Below are 24,821 nucleotides of genomic sequence, written 5' to 3'. Positions count from 1 at the left end.
GGAAAATGTGTTTCTCTTTGATATTATTTGACAAAACATACATTACACACTTTACAAAAGGTTGATTCTGTTCATCAACCTTTTGATAACATGTGGCTTCTGCAGAGATCCAGTAGGCTGGTCATCTACAGTTAGGTCCATAACTTGTTGGACAAAGACATCATTTTTTTGTAGTTTTCAAACCATATGTGACTGAAGTATTTCAGCTTTCATTTAAGGGGTTTTACAAACATGCATTAACTGAATTACAGCCACTTTCATGCAGAGATCTAAAATGAATTAGGTAGTTCAATGACAAGCAGTTTCATGACCATGCGAGGTTATTCCCTCATCAAATGTATCAGATATACAGTGCTGTGCATTTGCCACATCCTGTTTCAGATCATCAAACAAATTTTATATTAGACAAAGACAAAGTAAATACAAAATGCAGTTTCCAAATGATGATTTAGGAGAAAGAAACTAAACCTACGTGGCCATAGCTATTCAAGTAATCCCCCCCCTCATGTCAAATCAGCAACTGACTGTGATGAATCCATTTTTATGGAAAGCTGAGTTTAACTGGATACTGTGTGACCTGATGAATCAAGGAGGATAAAAGATCTCAAAAAGTTGCACATCATGACACAAAATACACTCTAGAACAGATAAGAACCAAAGTCATTAACATGTATGAGTCTGGAAAACATGACTTTGCAAAGCTATTTTTAACACTTTGGGACAGCAGCAGTAAGGCAGAGAGGGGCGTCCATGGAGAGAATATTGAATTAACAGTTTATAGCTTCTCGCTGTAATTTTGAATAAGAGGCCCAAACACGATGAAGCTAATGTTAGCTTTATTAGGGTGAGCTGTGACGTGCACAGGGCTGTACTCTGCTCAGATTCAGACAAATGCTGCAGAAACCTGATTGAAATCTTGCAGAGCAGCTTTTCAGTTGATAACCAGAAGGATCCACAAACTGAAGGTGGATGCAGTAAATGCCTGACGGAGCGTCTCTCAGGAAGAAATGCTGCATTTGTTGATGTCCATGGGTTTTAGACTCCAGCTGGTCATTTTCTACAACAGATTTTCATCCAAGCATTAAAATAAAATTGTTAGTTTGTTGAATTAATGCATCTGAAAATGTATAAATGTTGTGCTTCCTTTGGTTTGTAAAAGTCTTACATTTAAGGCTGAAAGTCTGCACTTCAACACCCTGCTTCATGGAGGGAAAGTGGCACTGAGTGCTTTCATTTATCGTTCTCAGGTAGCTCGGTGTGGAAAGCTTTTTACTTCACTCCAAACTTCTACCCAGAAAACAAGATGGGATGTTTCCATACACATATCTGCTTTTGCACGCCGGAGCACGTTACCTTCCACGATCCTCCTCTGCTCTTCGATCTCTCAAAGGACCCATCAGAGAGCACACCGCTGACCCCAGACACTGAGCCTGCCTTTCACTTTGTCCTGGCCACAATGAAGGAAGCTGTGAAGATGCATCGGCGCTCACTGAAGCCAGTGGAGAACCAGTTAAGTCACGCGAACCTGATGTGGAAGCCCTGGCTGCAGCCCTGCTGCTCCACAGTCACGCAGCTCTGTCAGTGCCAGCTGTACCAGTAAGCTTCTGTGGAGGCGGCACTGTAAGATCCTTGCTGCTGTTTAGAGTCACACTAATCTGAATATGGACACTTCATATGAACTTCTCAAATCCACGATTAAACCTTTGTTTTGTCAGGGCGCAGTCATCTGTTGCACTGATTTTATTTCACTTGATGTAGTAACAAAAGCCTCACATTCAGAGATCTAGTCAGCACACAGGTGGCAATTATAAAATACAATAGACTGGATAACAACAAAGCTGAGCGACTAACACAGTAAAGTTGTCAGCTGTCAAATCAGAAAATATATTATGAGACTTAGACCTCAATAAAAGTTCAGAGAATCGTCTTATACAAGTCTAAGAGCTACAGTACGAGCTGCAAAGGGGGGGTCATGAATGATTAACAAATGTTGTGATACCCACGATCTGATACTGATTTTCTGGTTTAGTTGAGGCAGCTGAGGTAAAGAAAATCAGGCTTGGTTGAACTAATTTCCAGAGAATATGGTGACCATCCGTGAGCTGAGCAACAGTTTGGACTTTAAACACAAAGTCAGCTAGATTTCAAAAGTCTAGTGTGGTCTGACATGTTTGTATACAGTTCAATTCAGTTTTATTTATACAGCACCAAATCACAACAACATTTGTCTCAAGACACTTTATACTGTAAGGTCGACCCTACAATAACAAAAACGAAACAGAACAAAACCCCAACAATCAGATGACCCCCTATGAGCAGCACTTTGGCGACAGTGAGAAGGTAAAACTCCCTTTTAACAGGAAGAAAGAACCAGGCTCAGGGAGGGGCGGGGCCATCTGCTGTGATTGGTTGGGGTGAGAGAAGGAAGACAGGATAAAGACATGCTGTGGAAGAGAGACAGAGATTAATAATAACTAATAATTGAATGCAGAGTATGAACATGATGTCAACTGTGACTGAAGTAGAAACTCCCAGTGCATCATGGGAATCCCCCGGCAGCCTACACCTATTGCAGCATAACTAAGGGAGGATTCAGGGTCACCTGGTCCAGCCCTAACTATATGCTTTAGCAAAAAGGAAAGTTTGAAGCCTAATCTTGAAAGTAGAGATAGTGTCTGTCTCCTGAATCCAAAGTGGAAGCTGGTTCCACAGAAGAGGGGCCTGAAAACTGAAGGCTCTGCCTCCCATTCTACTTTTAAATACTCTAGGAACAACAAGTAGGCCTGCAGAGCGAGAGCGAAGTGCTCTAATAGGGTGATATGGTACTACAAGGTCATTAAGATAAGATGGGGCCTGATTATTTAATAATAATAATAATAATAATAATGGATACTTTATTGATCCCCATGGGGAAATTACTTGTTTTTCTCTGCATTTGACCCATTCACTCAGTGAAGCAGTGGGCAGCCCACTAAGCAGGTGCCCGGGGAGCAGTGTGTAGGGACGGTACCTTGCTCAGGGGTACCTCAGGGTAGCCGTTAAGTGGATTCGAACCGCCGACCTTCCGATCATGGGGCGACCACTTTACCTACTGAGCTATCCCTTGTATGTGAGGAGCAGGATTTTGAATTCTGGATTTAATAGGAAGCCAAAACAGGAGAAATCTGCTCTCTCTTTCTAGTCCCTGTCAGGACTCTTGCTGCAGCCTTTTGGATTAGCTGAAGGCTTTTCAGTGAGTTTTTTGGACATCCTGATAATAATGAATTACAGTCATCCAGCCTGGAAGTAATAAATGCATGAACTAGTTTTTCAGAGTCTCTCTGAGACAGGATATTTCTAACTTTAAAGATGTTGCGCAAATGGAAGAACGCAGTCTTACATATTTGTTTAATATGTGCGTTGAAGGACATGTCTTGGTCAAAAATGACTCCAAGGTTCCTCACAGCGTTACTGGAGGCCAAGGTAATGCCATCCAGAGTAAGAATCTGGTTAGATACCATATTTCTAAGATTTTCAGGGCCGAGTACAATAACCTCAGTTTTATCTGAATTAAGAAGCAGAAAGTTAGCGGCCATCCAGGTCTTTATGTCTTTAAGACATTCCTGCAGTTTAACTCATTGGTGTGTGTTATCTGGCTTCATAGACAGATAGAGCTGGGTGTCATCTGCATAGCAGTGAAAATGTATGCTATGTCTTCTGATGATACTGCCTAAGGGAAGCATGTATAATGTAAACAGAATTGGTCCTAGCACTGAACCCTGTGGAACTCCATAATTAACCTCAGTGTGTGAAGAGTAGGAGTGCAACGATACACAAAATTCACGGTTCGGTTCGGTTCGATACTTTGGTGTCACGGTTCGATATTTTTTCGATACAAAAAAATGTTCATGCATTTTTAATTTGTCATTTATTAAAATTATAAATATATATTTTAACTCAAAAGTACAGTTTTTAAATTTAACCCTAACCCTTGTGCGTGTTTTTTATTTTGACAGCGAATGCGCACCTGCGGACCACTTATGTGCAGCCCTGGTTATTTAGCTCATCATATCGCAGCCACAGAAATTCTTTTGTCCATGAAACCATAAAGCTGCACTTTCTTTTTGCCTTATAGTCTGATTTGTCATAACTTCTCCGTTTTGTGGTAAGCTTTTCTTTGGCTGTCACTTCTTCACCCTGACCTGTCTTATTTGGCTCAGCAGAACTGAAATGCTTTTACACACGGACTCACATAAGCTCAGCGATTCTCTGCGCGATCAACCTCTCACATGTGTAAGCTGCGGGAGATTTCACTTGTCATGTTTGCATAGTAAGCTAACGATTAATAAGACGATGTCAGAGGAATTGGTGCACAAATTATCATCACTCACAGATCAGTGCTGTCGCTCTCTATACACAGTTCGCACGATTGCAAAGTGAAAGCAAAAAAACAAGCGCAAATTCAAACGCGACTTCAATATGTCACATATTGACAGTGGCTCACCGATGCCAATGACATAATTACCCAGCTACATTTCTGAAAGAATGCAAAAGCATTGACATATATTTTTCCTACAATAGCCCGACGGGCAGGGAAGAGAAAGATTTTGGTAGCCCGACTGAAAAAAATCGCTAGCTCCAGGACGTCGGGCTAGCGATATTGCAAGCCCTGTATCTGATTGAGGAATCACTCATCTTTGGAAAAGAGAGTTTATTACAGAGAAATGGCTCTTTCCAAAATAAAAGCTATACTATCCGCTTCTTCTGGGCTATATTCTCAGCAGCATAAGGAGAATCATGTGCTAACAGCTGTCTAAATGACTCGGCTAAAGTTAGTAGCATGCTTGCTTTTTTTGTCTGCTTCCACTTGTCTTTGCACTAGGATGATGTCGGCGTAAATGTGCAGTCATATTCGTTGTGTTCCCACTAGTGCTTTCAGGTTAATCTCGTTGAAATGACCTTAACGCCACAACACGGCAAATCTCCGTTAACAAGCTACCGCCGATCGCTCCGTGCATGGGGCTAGACGGCCAACACGTTAACGAGCTAACTGCGCTAACACACTAGTTCACACCAATGTAATTGAGCATTGCATGGCACATCCAACATACTGTTTTACTTTAGTCCATGACTCGCTTACCTTCAGGGTCATACGTCACATGAAAACCAAAATAATTCCAAACGCCAGATCTGAATGAGGTTCAATTTGCCTGTTGCAAGTAGAGCTTAACTTCTGTCTCGCTAGCTTGCCCTGCGCTCTTCCTTCTGACTATGCTGTCTATGTTGAGCGCTCAGTGGATCTGCGCTCGACAGTGCAGCCTAGGCGGAGTAGTCGAACACAGATTCACTGAGCGCTCAACACAGACAGCATCGTCAGAAGGAAAATTGATAAAATAAATTACAAATGTTGTATTGTTCGATACATATGCGTACCGAACCGAAAGCACTGTATCGAACGGTTCAATATCGATACGAATATCGTTGCACCCCTAGTGAAGAGGACTCTCCATTTACATGAACAAACTGGAGTCTATTAGATAGATATGATACAAACCACTGCAGTGCAGTACCTGTAATACCTACAGCATGTTCTAATCGCTCTAATAGGATATTATGGTCGACAGTATCGAATGCTGCACTAAGGTCTAGCAGGACAAGCACAGAGATGAGTCCACTGTCAGAGGCCATAAGAAGATCATTTGTAACCTTCACTAAAGCTGTTTCTGTGCTGTGCTGAGCTCTGAAACCTGACTGAAACTCTTCAAATAAACCATTCCTCTGCAGATGATCTGTTAGCTGTTTGACAACTACTCTTTCAAGGATGTTTGATATGAAAGGAAGGTTGGAGATTGGCCTATAATTAGCTAAGACTGCTGGGTCTAGAGATGCTTTTTGAGTAAAGGTTTAACTACAGCCAGCTTGAAGGCCTGTGGTACATAGCTGATTATTAGAGATAGGTTGATCATATTTAAGATCGAAGCATTAATTAATGGCAGGACTTCTTTGAGCAGTTTTGTAGGAATGGGGTCTAAAAGACACGTTGATGGTTTGGAGGAAGTAATTATTGAAGTTAACTCAGAAAGATCAACTGGAGAAAAAGAGTAACTTAACATCAATGGTACTAAGAGTAGCTGTAGATAATATTACATCTGCGGGATGATTACTGGTCATTTTTCCTCTAATGATTAAAATGTTATTTGTGAAGAAGTTCATGAAGTCATTACTAGTTAACGTTAAAGGGATGGTTGGCTCAACAGAGCTCTGACTATTTGTCAGCCTGGCTACAGTGCTGAAGAGAAACCTGTGGTTGTTCTTATTTTCTTCAATCAGTGATGAATAGTAAGATGTTCTGGCTTTGCGGAGGGCTTTCTTATAAAGCAGCAAACTATTTCTCCAGGCTAAATGATGATCCTCTAAATTTGTGACTCTCCAGCTTACGAGTCATCTGCTTTCAGGTGAGTGTTTGAAAGTTATACCTCTGATGTGAGAATTTCTTTTTCAGAGGAGCAGATTCGTATGTAGTAAAGAAGTGAAATTGTTAACAAGATAATCGACCTCTGTGGGATGGCATGAAACCTTTTGGAATCCAAGATAACGCTGACCTCAGCCAGGGGGACAGTGACAACCTTCAGCAGCACCAGGAAGAGAGCCATGTTGCTGCCGTTTGGGTTATTTTCCCAGAGAAGACCCATCTATAGCACCAGTTCACTGATGGTGTCAGTGGTGCTTTATAATTACAGTGAAAACTATAAATGTCTTGTGAGCAAGCACTCTACAATAGTGGGAAGGAAAAACACCCTTTTAACAGGAAGTAACCTGCAGCAGAACTATGCTCAGGGAGGGGCGGGGCTCCCGGGCCCCTGCAGCCAGTCTTACCTGAGCCCTTTTCCACACCCCACCACCCTGTGTTTAAGTCAGGACCTGCCCTAGCGTCTTTTTAACCATCAGTTACTGTGTGTGTGTGTGTTCCAGTTCAGGTTCAGTCACTGGAGCTCGAAATTCAAATAAACTTATTGGAACCACATTTAGATGTACGGCTGAAAAATATCATTTTGTGCAGCACCGTAACAGGTTCAAGCCTGACTTCTCTGAAAAGCTCCATGAACAGTGCGTCTGTGGCTGATGACAGTCGCAGGACCTCTGTGATCATATCTGGCACTGGTGGTAGTGGAGTGAGAGATCAGAGAACAGCAGTATCTATTCATTCCTCAGAGCTGAGGAAAAAAGTTAATTTGAACTCATCAATATCCAAAGAAATCAGCCTAAACTGCACAGAATGTGAGCGTGTGAACAAACAACCAATGAAAGCTTAGTCTGGGGCTGAGCATCGGGGCATGTGACCTGTAAATGTGTTCAGTGTGTTTCAGGCATAAAACCTGCCCACAGCGTGGAAAGAAAAGCGTCTGGACTTCTTTGAGTTGCTTGAAGACGTTTCACCTCTCATCCGAGAAGCTTCTTCAGTTCTAGTTATTGTCTGAGTGTGTTGCTGGGTCTGAAGTACCCGGCCCTCGAGGCCTGGAGTGTGACACCCCTGGCCACACTCCAGGCCTCGAGGGCCGGTGCCCTGCAGGTTTTAGACGTGTCCTTGATCCAACACAGCTGATTCAAATGGTTAAATGACCTCCTCATCATGTCCTGAAGTTCTCCAGAGGCCTGGTAATGAACTAATCATTTGGTCAAGGTGTGCTGACCCAGGGTGACACCTAAAACCTGCAGGACACCGGCCCTCGAGGCCTGGAGTTCGACAGCCCTGTTGTAGTTGGATACACTGTCTGAATGTGCCTGCAAAAAATAAAATAAAATCAACCCTCAGCATCACTAACAGACCTGTAGCCTGGTGTGTTTCAGCAGTGACGTGAGCTCTTTGCTTTGAGGGAACGTGGACAGGCTGACTATGATGAGGACTGCAGACCGTAAGTCACATCAGAGCTCGTGATAACAGACTGTCTGTTGAGAACACAGGGTGGGATATCACGCGTCCTGATTCGCCCTCAGTTTAGGCCATATACTTTAATACATGTCACGCTCCTTCATGCTCAGATAGTACAGTGTAGAAAACAATCAGGAAATAGCCGTTATGTTTTGCTTATTTCTTCAGCGTGCAGGCGAGGGTAACAAAGAAATCTTTGCAGCTTGTGGAGTTGTTTATTAGTCTGTGCAAAGGTACCAATCATATCTGCCGAATGGATCTCCCAGCAGCCCCGGGGCACAGTGGGAGCTTCTACTGCAGTATTGTGGTTACAGCCCAGAATCCCATTTCCCCAAATAACTGTGGACAGAACAGCACAAAGGGCACGGATGTTCCTGGATTGCATAAATACTAGACCTCCATCCTCTTTGGGCCTTTGTAGAATCAGTTTCCACTGCATTCGTTTAGGACCAGAGGACAGTGCAGCTCGCAGATGAAAAACTTCCAGGAGCTGAAAAGCATTCTCTGCTTTCCAGTGGATCTGAACGGCTTATCACACAAATAACACATTGCAGGTGTGAACAACAGCTTTTCAGTCCCATACACTGAAGTCAACAGCTGAATGATTACACTAACAAATGAGCTCCTTCAGCTGGCCTCCGTCCACACAGCAGTCCCCTACTGTAGTTCATTACGAGACTCAACATTAGGGAGAAAAACATAAGCCGGGGTTTCTTTGCCGCAGGCGCAAGCTTTAAATGAGCCTTATTACCACAAGCAGCAGGTGAGCTTACATAATAACACAATACGCACAAGTGAGATATGTGTGTGTGTGTGTGTGTGTGTGTGTCGAAATCAAATTTAGATGTTACAAGTTTAAAATGCAAAACAATCCTGAATCGTTTCAGTAAGAACTCAAACACAAACTCAAGCCTGTCCTGGTGACTCAGGTCATGTTTGTCTGTTGACATTAGTGTTGAAGACTTTGTTGTTAAAGGTAAGAATAAAAGTTGACTGATTACAGCAGACAGTAGGATGACCTCTGTGTTTGCAGCAGATCTTCACAGATCTGTTACTAATAATGTTTAACTGACGATACAACATTCAGGTTCTGTACTATTCAGGACTGTTCATGATGCACATCCCTGGGTGGACTTCTGCACGTCATAAATCAGCTACATAAACTGACTTGAACTGAATTCATGATGATCATTGGTGGATTTTCCCTGCACATGTTTGCCAGTCGTCTTTGTCGTGAGTCTGTTGAATATTTCAGAAAAAAGGGGCCGCACAAAAGCAACTATTTTATCTTAATAGATCAATTTTTAAACTTTTTGAAAAATAAAGTAAAAGTCTTTTTCACTTAGTTACATCTGAACAGTTTTGCTAAATCTTGGAACCCATGAGGCTGTGGGTCTATAGCTTTGCTCTTTTACTTTCTCCTTTCTCTCTTTAAAACTTTAAGACACAGAGGAACAGAGCCTTTTACTCCACTGGTTGTACTTTGTGTGTTTATTTAACTTTTTTCTCATGATTTCCATTTACTTACATTAGAAACAAATGAGATTAGGCCACATTCACTCATCATAGTGTGAATGTGGGGGCATAGCGTTTGTTTAAGGTTTGAATGGCCCAGGGGAAGAAGCTGTTAGTTTGTCTGGAGATGTGGGTCGGTGCCTCAGAGACACAAACAGGTGGTGGGTCAGGTGCAAGGGGCTCACCTTTGATGGTCCTGGTTTTTCTGAGACAGGAGGATCTGGCGATGGCCTCCAGGGGTGGCCGAGGGCAGCCAATGATTTTTGGGGCGGTATTAATTACCCGTTGAGCAGCCTTCCTGTTCTCAATAGTGCCCACTGTGTACCAAACACCCAGGCAGTAGGAGAGCATGCTCTCTCTCTAATGAGAGTGGAGCGGACCTGTCTGTGCCTCATGAAGTCCATTATGAGTTCTTTTAAGGACGTTCAGCTTCCGGTTATGAGCACAAGCGGGACAAGTTCTCTCCACCCTGTCCGCTGTCTCATCTCAACAGAGAAGAGTCCAATCATAGTGGTGTCATAGGCATACTTGATAAAGACGTTGGTTGGATGGGTTGGTGTACAGTCATATGTGTACAGGGCATACAGCAGGGGGCTGAGAACGCAGCCCTGAGGGGATCCGGTGCTGAGTGACAGTGGGGGGAGAGGTGGGGCCGAGTTAGACTGATTTAGACCGGTTTGCAAGAAAAACTTTGATCCAGGAGGATCACGGAGGATCTGAAGGTGGTCCAATTTGGCTGTGAGGATTTCTGGTATTATGGTGTTGAACGCTGAGCTGTAATCCATAATAAGCATCCTCATGTAGCTCTTCCTGCTCTCCAGATAGCTCAACTCTCTGTGAGGGGTGATGGTGGTGGCATTCTCTGTGGATCGATTTGGTCTGTACGCAAACTGGTGGGGGTCGAGGGACGGGGGGTAGACAGTCTCTGATGTGCAGAGACACTATGTGCTCGAAACACTTCATGATTACAGACATGAGGGCTATAGGCCTGTAGTCATTGAGGCTGTCTATGCCAGTTCAGTCTTTCTTGGGGATGGGAAATGGTAATTCATTAGGTAGTAGAATATGGGGGCAGAAAAGAATAAATATCACTGATCACAGAGAGACAGACAGAAAAAAATACTCTCACTTCTACATATAACCCCTAATTTAGACCCTTCAATCAACTTAACCTTTCTGTCTGTGTACTGTGAGGGAAACAGGAGAAACCTCAGAAAACTCATGCAAATGCAGACCGCTTCACTGGTATGCAATGATCACACTAGAATACCTGCAAGATTGGTACAAACATCAATAAAACTAGCATTAATCAAATAACTAAAAACATATAGTGTCACAGTAGAATTTGAGTTGTAAAGGAAAGCATCTTTAAGAACAAAGTCAAAGGTGACAACAGGAGAGTACAACAACAGGGCCATTTGAAATGTATTTGAAATTGTGCAGAGTTCCTATTGGTAAGCTGGATGTTGAGGTGTGTGTAGGTGGCACTGATCACATAGCTGGTTGCTATAAAAGCAGGGTGATTGCTGTTCAGCAGCCACGGATCACATCATAAACTGACTGACAGCAAATACAATCTCTGAAAACTGATCTGTGTGGCTTGTTGTCCAAACAGGAGCAGATATGGGGAAAAGCAACTTTGAACTGGCACTTTGCCTCGTACTCATTGCTGCCTGTGGCTTAAAAGGAAACATTGAACGTGACACACACATTTTTATTGGGAAAAAGAACTGGACACAAGCAAGACTATTCTGCCAGACACATTATGTTGACTTGGCTACTTTGGAGATGATAAATATGAAAGTTATTATACCATTTTTGGTCCAAAGGAATATCCCAAACACTTGGATTGGTCTGCTCAGAGATCCTGAAGATGACTCATTCTGGAAGTCTATAAATCTAAGGTGAGTGTCAATTTTGAAATGACCTTTATGTCAATATCCATGTCTGTTTATGCTGATTTTGAGATGATTGTTGTGTTGATTTCAGAACAGGTGAAGGTGTCTCAGGTGATGACCTCTCACATACCAGCAAATGGGCCTCTGCACAGCAGGACTACTGTGCAGTTGTAGGAGATGACCTCATGTGGTACAGTGCACAATGTTCAAGTATCAATAATGTCTACTGTTCCTGAGGTGATGTAATCCAGTATCACACTGTTATGCTCAGTTGGTATGACGCTGTAAAGTACTGTATGGAAAACTATGGTTACCTAGCCACTGTCACCCAGGTAAACTCAGGTGATGTTGACAAACGGGGCTGGATTGGACTGTATCGAGTGGGAGGCAAGACCTGTGCTGTGGAGATGTCCTTTCATGTCCAATGTGTTGAGAATGTATACTCTAGAAAAGAAGTGCGTGTAAAAATATATATATATATTTTATTTTATTTTATTTTTTTTAAAAAAAGGATCAATATTCATTTCAGAAAAAGCTTCACTAAAGCCTTAGTAATCAGCATTTGTGTCTGGCTTAATTTGCAAATATAAATCTTTTTGTCAGTAATTGATTGATTTGCCAGTTTATTTGCATTTTTCAGCTTTCTCAGAAAACTACCAACACTTCCACAGCCAGGAGTGACTCTCCCAGTTTTGTCCTGTATTTCTCAGGTTTGGATTGGCTTGCGCTTCCTGGGAGGAAAATGGTTTTGGAGACAAACCAGGTCCCAAAGATATGCTGCCGGACTGTCCGTCCAACTGGGAACACTGTGGGACAAACAGCACGTGGATGATCAGGGACTGCGCAGACAGAAGAAACTTTGTCTGCATTCAAGTAACCCCTCAGTGAATGAAACTGGCAGCTTAACATCAAATGCTACAATAATGCTTGTTCTATCAGTTCTTTAGCATATATTTAATTATTGTACACCTCTAAGTTTGATTCTAATATTATTAATCCTTTCATTTTATGCAATATAACTGTAACAATCTCTGAAAACAATGGTGTACTCTGAGGTTGTAGATACTTTGAAATGAAAAGTGCAGGTGATGTTTCACTTGTTGTGTTTAAACCTCTGCATCCAGCATATAAATTGTTTTGGTTTGCCTTGCTTTTCATTTATAATTAATTTTTCATTAACATGAAATCATGACTTACTGCTGCTACAGTGATACAGGCTCCTATAATGTTGGCTCTGTTAAGGTTATTGTAAAATATTTCAATTCAACAACCATCTCAAACAACTCTAGCTCTCAAAACGTAAGAATATTATTTAGTTTTTTTTAAAATACTCAGTCTATACCGAAATATTTCTTGTTTGCTGAAGACAGATTGCATCATTTTGATGTTTTAAGCAATTAAATAACATATTAAGAGAAGTATAACTGACCACCTGGGCTCTAGTGGTGGGAAGGGTCTTTGCGAGCCTCCATTAAAGCAAAATCGCACCAGAAAAGAAAAAGAAAGGGAGGGAAGAAATGTCAGGGAAGTCTGCTGTGTGGAGAGAAAAGCAGAGCAGAGCAGCTACAGGTTAAAATATATCATATAACATTTAGAAAAATTTAATCTAATGCAATTTAACATTCTGTTTTTAGGTTGACTCTACTTTAGAATTACAGTTTCATGAATATGAACTATATCTAAAAGTTTGGACAATCATTTAAGCTTTCATAATAATCAATAAAAAATGTAATTACATTATTAACCATTATTATAAGTTTCATTAAGTTATAACTGGTGAAAAACTACCCGAGGTTGGCAATGTCCCAAGATAGGGCTTGCACTTCTCACCACTGAAATCCAATAGGCCAGATAATTTAGTTTTAAAGATCTAATTAGTGATTTTGCTAAAAAGAAAATGTGCCAAGTGGTATGTTACTGAGGAATAAACTCCATCATCATCTATACATTATCATTATTGATTTATTATATTATTATTTGCATTTATTATATTATGATTTTTTTAAGATTTCTTAACACTTACGATTTTTTTGGCCTTCATGTTTTGAACCATTACACTGTAAATTAGGAAATCTGATGCTTTGTGTCCGTTACTGCAAATAAAACATGGCTCCAATGAATTGTTCAGTTGTCTTTATCGTAAGCAGTTTCTAAATGTGAGCCTTACAAAGCTAGGATTGCCTTTTGACGCCCTTTTATGCAATAAATGAAACAAAGTAGATTTATTTACTTATATTAAAATCAATCATTCACGAGGGAGATGGGTTAAGAAAGGAAGCAGGGCCACAGATTATTTATACATACAGTCCATAGTTTTGCGCTAAAGGCCCCCGGAACCAATTGTTAGGTTCCTACAGTAAGTAGAGCATTGTCGGATGCATTCCGAGGTGGAGCTAAGCTTACTTCCGTTTGTCATTCAGCTAGAGAGCTGCTGGATACATGGTGTGTCGCTTGTCAGGTATTTAAAACGCAGTAACGTTCTCCTTTTCTCTTTAAAAAGTCTTGATACGTCAAAACAAGGAAAGAAATGAGATTCGTAATCACAACATAGGAAAAGAAGGTGCCGGAGGGTTTGTTACCTGGATGTCGCGGTGTGTCCGCACAGGGTGTGCGGGATGTAGCTTAGCCAGCTAATGCACTGGTTATTCATTTCCTTTAGGACCCTACACTACTCTGTAGCTCTGCTAATATTCATATAAAATACACAAGCTAAACGACTCACTCAGAGACGGCAGACTGTCTTTGAATTTTTAACATTTTAAATTCCCGCGATCAGTGCAGTGTCATCAGTGAGGAGTTGATATTAAAATACTTTTACAGTAAAGAAGTAAACGCTGGCTAAGGTTTAAATGGTGCTGAATGAACCAAAAACCCAGTGACGGTAAATACAGCAGATATTATTAAACTGTAACTGATAGTAATTCAAACCCGTAAGTGAGCTATTTCGAACTTTTTGTCTGCTGCGGGAGTGAGCAGCTTTTCTGTGTTTTAAATCACTATAGTATCATATATAATTAAAGAGATGTTTTCTCTTGTTTTCTAACACAGTAAGTGGTTTTACTGACTTAAACTAATGCAATTGTTTCCCCCAGTCTTTGATCATTCTCTCTCTTTCTCTCTCTGCAGGAAGCTGCATTTTGTGACGAGACATCATGACACTTTTTCACTTTGGGAACTGCTTTGCTCTGGCCTATTTTCCGTACTTTATAACCTACAAGTGCAGCGGCCTGTAAGTGTCTGTGTGAATCAGTCAGTAATGCTTGACGGTATAATATTTAAATGCAGTTACAAGTAACACACTCATACATGGGCTCACATAGACCCTTCTTTCACATTCTTCTTCTTCTTTGTGGTAACATATGTTGCCAGACTGGGAAGTGTCTGCTAATAATCTTCTTAGAAATGTTCGAGCTTTTGGAGAGGGTCCACATAATCCTCTTAGACCTGCATAGTGTGCATAGTACGTTCATTAAAGGCATAATGTAATGTTGATTTTAAGCAGGCTGGACCAGTGAAAGTACATAATGAATATGTAAAATTACAGAATAATTTCTATTAGTTGATTGCCAAGACTAATTATAAAAAATATAAGTTTCATTAATTTACAGAAGTTTTTTATTTTTAAAACTGTGGCCTCATTGTTTGTTTGGTTTTTTAAACATAATATAATAGATGGTGGAAAAACAGAAACCTTTGTCTATTAATTGTTTGTCAATTAATTTCGGGGTGTCAAACATATGGTGCGAGGGCCAGATGCAAGTTGACACAGTAAATGTAAATGGACTGGTTCTTATATAGCGTAAATGAACAAAAACTTTGTCTTTTAGAATTACAGGGTATTCTAGGCTATGAGCTACTATTACATTTTCTGTACAATTATGCATTTATTCCTTAATTTAAGCACTTTAAAAGAAATATTAAGCTATTTAAGAGGTTAAATGCACAAAGGGAGGTTTCACTGGTCCAACCCACTTAAGATGCAAGTGAGCTGTATAATACCATTCATACTATACAAATTACTTTTGTATAGTATGAATGGTAAGCTGGTTTTTTATTGATATGGAAAGCTGTTAAATGTATGAAAATGCATAATAATAAGTTCATAATCTAAGCTGTTCAGTGGGCTCAATTGGAGTTTTTTGCTGGGGCTATTCTGGCCCCGGGCCTTATGTTTGACCCTCTTGAACAAATGTTCTCTGTTTAGCTCGGAGTACAATGCCTTCTGGAGATGTGTCCAAGCTGGAGCAACGTACCTGTTTGTCCAACTTTGTAAGGTGAGACATTTTTTGTGGTTATGAAAATGGATCATATTTTTTTGAGGCAGGAAAAAAAGCACAAAGTTAACATAAGTAAGTTTGGGTTTCAGATGCTGTTTCTAGCCACATTTTTTCCCACGTGGGAGGGAGGAGTAGGAGCGTATGACTTTGTAGGGGTGAGTGTTTAATGACAGTAACAACACCAAAAAGGAAGATAATCGTTCTTGTCATGTGTATATCATTAGAGAAAGGAAAGCATACAGAATACCAGCTTTAGCATTAGGCTGTAATGTTCTTGTTTGCGTTTCAGGAATTCATGAAAGCCACAGTGGACCTGGCAGACCTTTTAGGCCTCCATCTCGTTATGTCTCGCAACGCTGGCAAAGGAGAATACAAGATCATGGTGGCTGCCATGGGCTGGGCAACAGCAGAGCTCGTGATGTCGAGGTTAGCACTAACGTCTCATTTTATCAAAATGTGCTACACATCTACACAACAGGGGCTCATTCTGCATGTACGATCACACGATTAAAGTGCTGTCACAGTGAAGTTTGCATAAGCTCAAACAAGCTCAGGAGACGTTTTCTGTAGCATAAGCAGCATTACGTGAGGACCTGAAACCGTGTTGCTTAACCATGGCTGTGCCGTTCTTGTGAGAGGAACTGGTTTTAATCGAGCCAGTGATAACGGGAGGATTTAAGGGGAAGGAAAATAGCTCAGTCATTAAAATCCCTTTGCCTGCTCATTTCTTTTAGAAAGATGTCACTTAAATAAATGATATGAAATGCATTCACTGCCCACAGTATATGACACCATTTCACCATGACACCAGCCATTTCTGCTGCCTTGTTTTTAAGTCAGACAACAGTAAAAAAAAAAATCCTACATAACATTTAAGTAATATTTAAAGCTGATAACTTTAAATATTACTTAAATCCGTAACCTGTTTTATATTGTTTTTTTTTATAGTATTTCATTTTTAAATTTTACTTTGTGGCCACATGTCTGTGAAAGGCTCTTTATAAATAAATGTTATTTACCTGGAATATTAACGGAGTACATAAGAAAACATGTAAATGATAACTTAATTAACATGATGGACACAGAAGTTGCAACAGTTAATGAATATCTTACTGCAGCATGCTTTTTGATTATTAGTTTCCTGTTACTTTTCCCTCACTACAAAGTAAAAGAAAAATATCCAAGACAACTGTTCCTATTAAAAGCGGAACAAACATACCTGTTTCTTCTCTTATCGATAATTTTCAATTTTAAGTTTCTCACAGACTTCTAAAATATTTACTTTTGTCTTTATGACAGGTGGCCTATTTAAGTTTATTAAGAACTGTATATATGTAAAATCATATTATATAATCACCGAGTGAAACATGAAAAACAGGTCCCATAACTCACTATCCTGCTTTTCAGGTGTCTTCCCCTGTGGGTCGGAGCCAGAGGGATTGAGTTTGATTGGAAATACATCCAGATGAGCTTTGACTCAAACATTAGTTTGGTGAGTGACTGCTGCTCTTCTCCCTTTTTAATATTTTCACACTAGTGACTCATCTTGTTTGTAGCGGTTTTACAGAAACATCACAGTAGAAACAATTTGGTCTTTGCATGTTCAGAGAAATTTGAAGTTTAAACGACTTCATTCCTGCGTTTCTTTTCTCTGTTATAATTGGCATTATCGTCATTGTTGTAATATGAGTGATTTTATTCTGGTACATTATTAAGGTACATTACATTGCTACGGCATCAGTGGTATGGATGTTTACACGATACGACCTTCCAAAGAGCTTCAGGCTGCCTGTGACTGTGCTGCTGGCTCTCTGTGTCTATAAGGCCTTCTTAATGGAGTAAGTCTTGGATGTTTCATATTTCATGTTACCATTCTTATATTATATAGGCTTACACAATATAAGAATTATTGTATTTTTACCACATTAAAGTCATTTTTTACCTACAATAATATATTTAACATTTATCTGCCCTGTGTGGGTGTAGCAAGCATATTACTGTATGTACAGTAATATGTTGTATCCTGGACTAACATTGTTATGAAGATGTAGGAACAGCACCGACAGAAGGATATCAGATCACACTTGCAACAATTTGAGTAACTTGAATAACTCGAATACAAAAAAATCCCTGATGCAAATTTTTTGCTTCGGTACTTCATTTAATGCAACAGAGATTGTCTGGGGTACCTGGATGTCCATCATGTGCATGCACAGAGGTACCAACAGACTGTTTCTGTTGTGGTACCTCTGTGCATGCAGGTACTACAAAGTTACATGTGCAACCTGGGTGCAGGGGAAGAGCAGCAGCCAGCAGTCGTCTCCTTTTCATTGTTTCACCTTTAAGCGCATACTGTGTATGTTGTTACCATTAGCTAGCTGCAGTGCTTACCACCTGTGCCAGTAGCCTCGATCCTTCAGTTGGAGCTCATTTTTTCTCTCCCAGAGGCTTCATAGATCACAACTCTCTGCACTCTGTTACTCAGAGTCGTGACAAAATGACAGGAGACGCAGTTGGGTGCAGTGACTGTCCAGGTGTTTCACATTGCCTGCAGCAGTTATCCAGAATGCATAGAACCCTAGTTATATTTGTAACTCTGATTTTACATCAAAGCCAAACGTCCAACTTAGGTGGGAGTGCATTAGTCCACCAGTGATGCTCCAACAATATAAATCTAGGAGGTGTAGGATTCATGAAAGGCATCAGCACAAAGCCTGTAATATTTATCAATTTTAAAAATTATTACAAATAATGTTCGTAAAATCATAAAATAAAAAGTCTGTAAAAAATACCTGAAATAGCTTTTAGGAAAAAATATTTTTGACTCGATAAACTGTTGCTTTATTGTTTGAAATTAGTTTTTGGGATTGATCTGCTGTTGAGTTCATGGGATTCATATACCGTACTTTCTGGACCATAAGCCGCTACTTTTTCCCTAGGTTTTGAGCCATGAGGCTTATACAAAGGTGCGGCTATTCTGTGGATTTTTCTTCCACCACTAGGGGGACTCTAACCAGAATTAGAATAAAAAACAAGATAGATGAAAAATCAATGCAAAGAAGAATACACTACTTTTTCTTTAGCAGATAGAACACGCACAACAAATTACCAACTGGTAATTATTTTCAAATCCTCGCCCCTTCATCATGGAAACCACACGAAGAAGTTCGTATGATGCAAGTTTTAAGTTGAAGGCCATCGATCTTGCTATCCAGGAGGGAAACCGCGCTGCTGCATGCAAGCTTAGCGTCAATGAGTCTATGGTGAGACGTTGGAGGCGGCAGCGGGAAGAGCTCATGCAATGCCAAAAGTCGAGAAAAGCTTTCAGAGGACATAAAAGCAGGTGGCCTGAACTTGAAAATGTCCTGGAGGAATGGGTGAACACACTGAGAGCAGGTGGCCGAGGTGTATCCACTGTACAGATCCGACTGAAAGCCAAAACAATCGCCCGCGAAATGAATATTAAAGATTTCAAAGGTGGGCCGTCATGGTGTTTCAGATTTATGAAACGTAAAAACCTGTCCGTCAGGGCACGGACCACTCTCTGTCAGCAACTCCCCCCTGACTATCAGGAAAAAGTTGAAAACTTCCACAAATTCGTTGAAAAAAAGATACAAGAAAACTCCATCGGACCAGACGATATAATCAATATGGATGAAGTACCTTTAACATTTGATCTGCCTCTGACCAGGACCGTTAACAAGACAGGTGCATCATCCGTGTTGTTGAAAACAACAGGCCATGAGAGGACGCACTTCACCTGCGTTCTGGCATGCACGGCATCCGGACAAAAACTTCCACCAATGGTGATTTTTAAGCGCATAACTATGCCGAAAGAACAACTCCCGAAAGGCATAGTGGTCAAAGTTAACACCAAAGGGTGGATGATAGAAGGTCTAATGAAGGAATGGTTAACGGAGTGCTATGGGAAGCGCCCGGGAGGATTTTTTCACTGGAAAAAAGCACTGCTTGTTTTGGATAGCATGAGGGCCCACATCACAGATTCTGTGAAAGCAGCGATCAAGAAAACAAACTCCATTCCAGCTGTGATTCCTGGAGGTACAACAAAGTTTTTGCAGCCACTTGACATCAGTGTAAATCGGGCATTTAAAGCTGCACTACGGGTTGAGTGGGAGACTTGGATGACAAGCGGTGAAAAGTCATTCACAAAAACTGGCCGCATGCGAAAAGCATCCTTTTCTGATGTCTGTCAGTGGATCCTAACAGCGTGGAGTGCTGTGAAAGAATCCACCATCACCAATGGGTTCCGAAAGGCTGGACTGCTGCGCGAAGAGAGTGGCGCACCTTCAGAGCCAACTTCACCGGAGGATGACAGTGACACGGAGAGCGAGACTGATGGAGACAGATGTGATGAAGCGCTTCTGAGCCTGTTCAACTCCGACACTGAAGAAGACTACTTCATGGGTTTCAGCGAAGATGATTAAAGTGACATGTGGTTTCAAATACAGGAAAAATGGAGGTAAATAAATAGCGGTTATTTTCTCTTGGTTCTGTTACGTTTTAATCAGCAAAGTTGCTGCCGTGTTAAAAGGCATTGTTCGGAAAGAATCTGTTCAGGTACATACTTGTACATTTGCACTACAAGATTGTTCTGTACATGCAGTAAATATCTATGATGAAAAAATAGATATTTACTGCATGTACAGAACAATCTTGTAGTGCAAATATAGCTGGGTGCGGCTTGTATATCTTTTTTTTTTTTTTAATTTTTTAAAAATAGAGCGGATGCGGCTTATATACAGGTGCGCTCTATTGTCCAGAAAGTACGGTAATAATGAGACATTTTTGAGAAAACAAAGCATGGAGTGGAGCTACACTCTCAAACTTATACATAGCTTCCTAAGTTTTCCATTAAAAAACAAAGTAAAACATATTTAGAAATATCTTTTCTTTTTCTTTTTTTAAAATTGGAGACATAATTACTAATAGAAATATGGTTCCGGAATCAAAATGATCTGTTTCCATAATTTTTACTGGTTAAAATAAGTGAAAAATTGTTGCAGTACAACTGCAGGATTTGTGGACTTAAATACACTTTAAATGAAGAGAAATTATTTAAAGATGTGGCAGCAGAAGATAAGATAAGCTAAGATAAAACTTTATTAATAATCCCTCGGGTGGGTTCCTCTGGGAAATTCGGTTTCCAAAAGCACAGCACCGACAAAAGTTACAGTTACAGAATATTATATTTATATATATATATATATATATATATATATATATATATATACACACACACACACACACACACACACACACACACACATATATATATATATATATAAATACAGAGACATATATAAATAAAATAGACGAAGGGGATAAATAGAATAAATAGGAATAAAGATAAAAATACAAGTGAATTGCACATTTCAAGTATTGAGAAAGCCTTTGTGAAGCACAAGATGGCAGTACAACACTGGACAAGTATATGACCTAATATTTTTATATATAAAGGACATAATTTGCAGGTAATTGGAAGAATTGCTAACTTGCATGTTGTGCACCATAAGTGCTAAATTCTCCAATGAATGACTTCACAGTTTGGCATCTTTAGAAACTCTTGCAAAGAAAAGTTTCTTGTTCTGTTGGTGTGAGTGGAGTGAGTAGAAAATGGGGTCAGAGTTTGAATAAATGTTTTGAATATACTAATTATCCCTCTGTGTGTTTGAGCAGTGTTGTTTTGCTCTTTTAATTTGAAACTTACACACATTTTCCCTGGTTTTGTCTTCAGGTTGTTCGTTCATGTCTTCCTGTTGGGCAGCTGGACAGTGTTGCTGGTGAAAGCCGTGCTGACTGGGGCCATCTCTCTGTGCTCACTTTTCCTCTTTGTCACTCTGGTTCACTCCAACTAAATAACCCTAACCCCCCACCGGGCCAAAGCCTTTGACAGTCTTTCTGGTCCTGATAGGACCGGGGTTGTCCTGAATCAGGAGCTGACACCACATCAGTCTTGCTGTCACCATACAACATTCAAGATGGCTGAAAAACTACAGTTGATATTGAGCAGAAGTTGGGCAGGTCTGCCTGGAACACTTACCAGTGCTCCCAGTTTATTGTGATGAACCCATTGTTAAAAACTGTGTGTGCTTTCAGTCCATCTGTTGAAGCTGCAGAGCTGCGGTGGTGACATCAGAAGGCTTCTGTAATACGATTGGCTTACCTAAGCTGTGTTGGTTTCATGGAAATGTGACTTTTATATCAAATGAATCAAGACTTAGTTAACAGCATATTTAGTTTTAAATGTTTTCCAGCATTAATGCTCAACGTAAGAAGTTTAATATATAACAAATAAATGACATCAGTAGTTTGTTTGCCCACATGTGTCTTTTTGTTTGTATAAAAGTAGTAAAAACATGCATTCTAGGACTTTTTTTTTTCTAATTATTGAAAAGACTTGAGGTCTAAATAAAAAATCAGAAATGCCTTGTTGTAAAATTAATGACAGGTTCTGTGATTTTGACATGAATAAATGTCTTTGTATTCTTTCTCTCAACTGTCCTTTAACAATCAGCCTAATTTGTTTTTAATAAAGCACAGTTGCAGCTATCTCAAGAAAACAATCTAAGCATTGTTTCCTTGGTTTCTTTTGTATTCAAAGATTCACACTTTGGGCTTTGCAGGCATTAACCGATCATCTGGGGTTAAAAATCACTTTAGAGTAACTCTCATTTTCTGTTTTTCATCTTTTTAATTGAATTTGTTCATGACCAGCACGGTGGGTGCCGTGGTTACCACTTTTTGGGTTTGTTTTTTTTTAAAAATAGTTTTATTGAGAAAGAGGAATATACATTATTCGTTCACAGTTACAATACAAGCTGTTCCCCGCACACACGTTAAAAAAAATACAGTTTTAAAAAATTCATTAAAAGGGGGGGGGGGGGGGGGGTGAAAATATTAATCAGCTGGTAAAACGTTCAGTGACTTGCAATAGTTGACAAAGGAGCCCCAGACACGATATATTCGGCCTTTGCTGCTAGGCCTATCTTTTGCAATTTTAAGAAATGACATAACATCTCGAAACCAAAAAGAAACTGAAGGTGTCTTTGAAGATTTCCAATGGATTAAGATACAACGTCTAGCCCAGAGGTCGACAACCCGCGGCTCTTTAGTCTTCATTTTGCGGCTCTGGGTGGTTTGGGAAAATAAATTAGAAGTATTTAGCTGAAGTGTATTTTATTTGTGTTTAGTTCTTTTTTTTAACTTGTAGTTCTAAATTGGAAGATTGTGATTTTGAAATATAAAAATAAAATTATATCTTATTTTTTCGTCGCTCAAAATAGGGCTTTGGAGCGTGATGTCACACTCGCGGAAGCCGGTGTACCCGCAGAAACGCCGTGCATTCAGGGGCGGAGCGTGGGGGTGGCTTACTGGGCTTAAGCCTGGGTTGTTTTGTCAGAAGCAACCCAGGGTCTTTTGGAATGTAATTTTTTCATAGTTAGATGCCTGGCTGACAACTGTATAAAAGAAAAAGTACACACAATATTCGAAGCACATAGTGCACACTGTGGGAATTTACGACTGTGCGTGAATCCCCCCTGATATTGGTATGATCCGAGCTCAGGCACTAAGCGACTGAGCGAGAGGGCGGGGCAGCTGCTGCCTGCGAGTGCGCTGTTGGAGAAACGGAGCCAGCCATACTAAGGAGAGCTTAAGTTTGACCAGGTACCAAAGCAAATCATTAGTACCGTACAAATAATGTAAATATGACGGTGCATCACGAAAGACTGATATCAAACTGATCACTTGACCCATATTACGTTACTTGCTGTTCAAGTGAATCAACAAATGGCAAAATGAAAAGCCGAACAAATGCTATTTTTTTTAGAGAGTCTTAGCTTACGTGTGTTTATTCCATATTTTCAGTTCTTACCCTCCCCGACTAAATCGGTTTCAGTTATGTACTGAAATATAAGAATGGACATTAGAGGGTTCTTTCAAAGAAAAAACTCAGGTAGTATTTTATATATTATGCTTTGTAAGTTGTTCAGTATATTTCTATGCAAAACAAGAGGGATTTCAGTACACAGCAGGATATTCACATTTGTAACCAGATATTTACATACACTTTAGGGAGAAAACATAAAACATTTTTACTGTACAACATCAATTTAGAGTAAACTTTTGTTTTAGATAAATATTGAAATATCTTTTGAATTAGTTAAATGTCAGAATAAAGAGAGACAGAGCTGTCTATTTTTTATCACTTTGATCAAATTTAGGAGTCCATGTACACTAAGTTTATTGTTAATTAATAAGAAACTCCAGACGATTCCATTCTGAGCTGAAGAAGCTTCTGATAGGTTAGTAGAGTCCATGTGAGTAAATTGGTGGCACACCTGTGGATGCATATAAGGCAAAACACAGAGCCTGTTTCTGTGACATGGGAAAATCAAGAGATGTCAACCAAAACACCAGGAAAAGAATCGTGGAGCTCCATAAGTGTGGCTCAGTTTGAATACAATTTGGTGCCATTTACAATTAAGAAATACAGATAGTTTCTCTCTTTACTCTTAAAGTTAACAAATATGTTTTTTATATTTATCAATCTAAAAAAAAATATTTAGTCTGATTTTATGTTACAATTAAAAAAGTGTTTTTATCTGAAGAGTTTGTAAATATCTGGTTTCAACTGTATATTTGATGATTGTCAGCACAAAGAGGGAGAGAGAGGAACAGAGAGGGAGATGGGGAATGAGGACAGAACAGAGATGGAACAAGAGCAGGTGAGACACACATGTTAGTCAAATGGTTGTTTACCAAAAGTATCACCGTATTATAGGTACTCATGTATCTCGTACCTAGTGTTTCTTTTTAGGTTTGTTACGTTTCAAACTCTATTAAGTTATACAGGCTTGTTTGCACAACAAGGCTAAATAATTATATAAACTTTTCTCAATCTAAATAGTGGACTTTGGTAGAATTTAAAAAAAATAAGTGTAGTGCAGGTCTATGATGATTTTTAGTGCTGCTATCATCTAGTTCTGATTCTGGTTCTGTCTTTGTTAAATCCTCAGTAGTCCTGATTTTGAACTGTTGTAGTCCTGTTTTAGTTCTGGATCAGTTCTGGGTCTGGTTGAATTGGGGTTTAGTCCGCCTGTCTCGATACAGCCCCGACATTGTTCTGCCTCGCTGCTTAATTAAAAAACTAGTTTAAGGTGTCCTGCATATGTGATATATATTTTTCCTATATGAAGCCAT

The 24,821-nt window shown here is 39.9% G+C and overlaps 2 protein-coding genes across 4 annotated transcripts in view; both read left to right on the top strand.

Annotated features, from left to right (window-relative positions):
* LOC146698251 (steryl-sulfatase-like) overlaps positions 1-11,706 on the top strand; it is a 49,651-nt gene extending 37,945 nt beyond the window's left edge. Inside the window, exons 11-13 of one of the 3 annotated variants that reach the window (XM_085473292.1) lie at positions 1,248-1,509; positions 11,254-11,328; positions 11,414-11,706. In XM_085473292.1, the coding sequence (XP_085329418.1) occupies positions 1,248-1,509; positions 11,254-11,328; positions 11,414-11,558 (482 nt within the window). In that variant the 3' untranslated portion in view covers positions 11,559-11,706. Of the gene's footprint in view, positions 1-1,247; positions 1,718-11,253; positions 11,329-11,413 lie in introns of those variants that run through there. The other 2 variants (XM_085473294.1, XM_085473293.1) reach the window with 2 other exon arrangements.
* A 1,989-nt stretch (positions 11,707-13,695) lies between these two features.
* On the top strand, positions 13,696-22,169 carry tmem147 (transmembrane protein 147). The gene is made up of 8 exons (XM_085473291.1): positions 13,696-13,780; positions 14,449-14,551; positions 15,527-15,596; positions 15,689-15,754; positions 15,889-16,025; positions 17,007-17,091; positions 17,316-17,437; positions 21,355-22,169. Exons 2-8 carry the CDS (start codon positions 14,475-14,477, stop codon positions 21,473-21,475), a joined length of 678 nt encoding a protein of 225 aa, XP_085329417.1. The 5' UTR covers positions 13,696-13,780; positions 14,449-14,474; the 3' UTR covers positions 21,476-22,169.
* The last annotated feature ends 2,652 nt before the right edge of the window (positions 22,170-24,821 follow it).

Source organism: Copadichromis virginalis, linkage group LG11, assembly GCF_057382275.1.
Source record: "Copadichromis virginalis isolate Kocher_CV1m ecotype Utaka linkage group LG11, C_Virginalis_male_GT1.1, whole genome shotgun sequence".
NCBI classification, from domain to species: domain Eukaryota; kingdom Metazoa; phylum Chordata; class Actinopteri; order Cichliformes; family Cichlidae; genus Copadichromis; species Copadichromis virginalis.
This window is presented reverse-complemented; position numbering and strand designations above follow the sequence as displayed.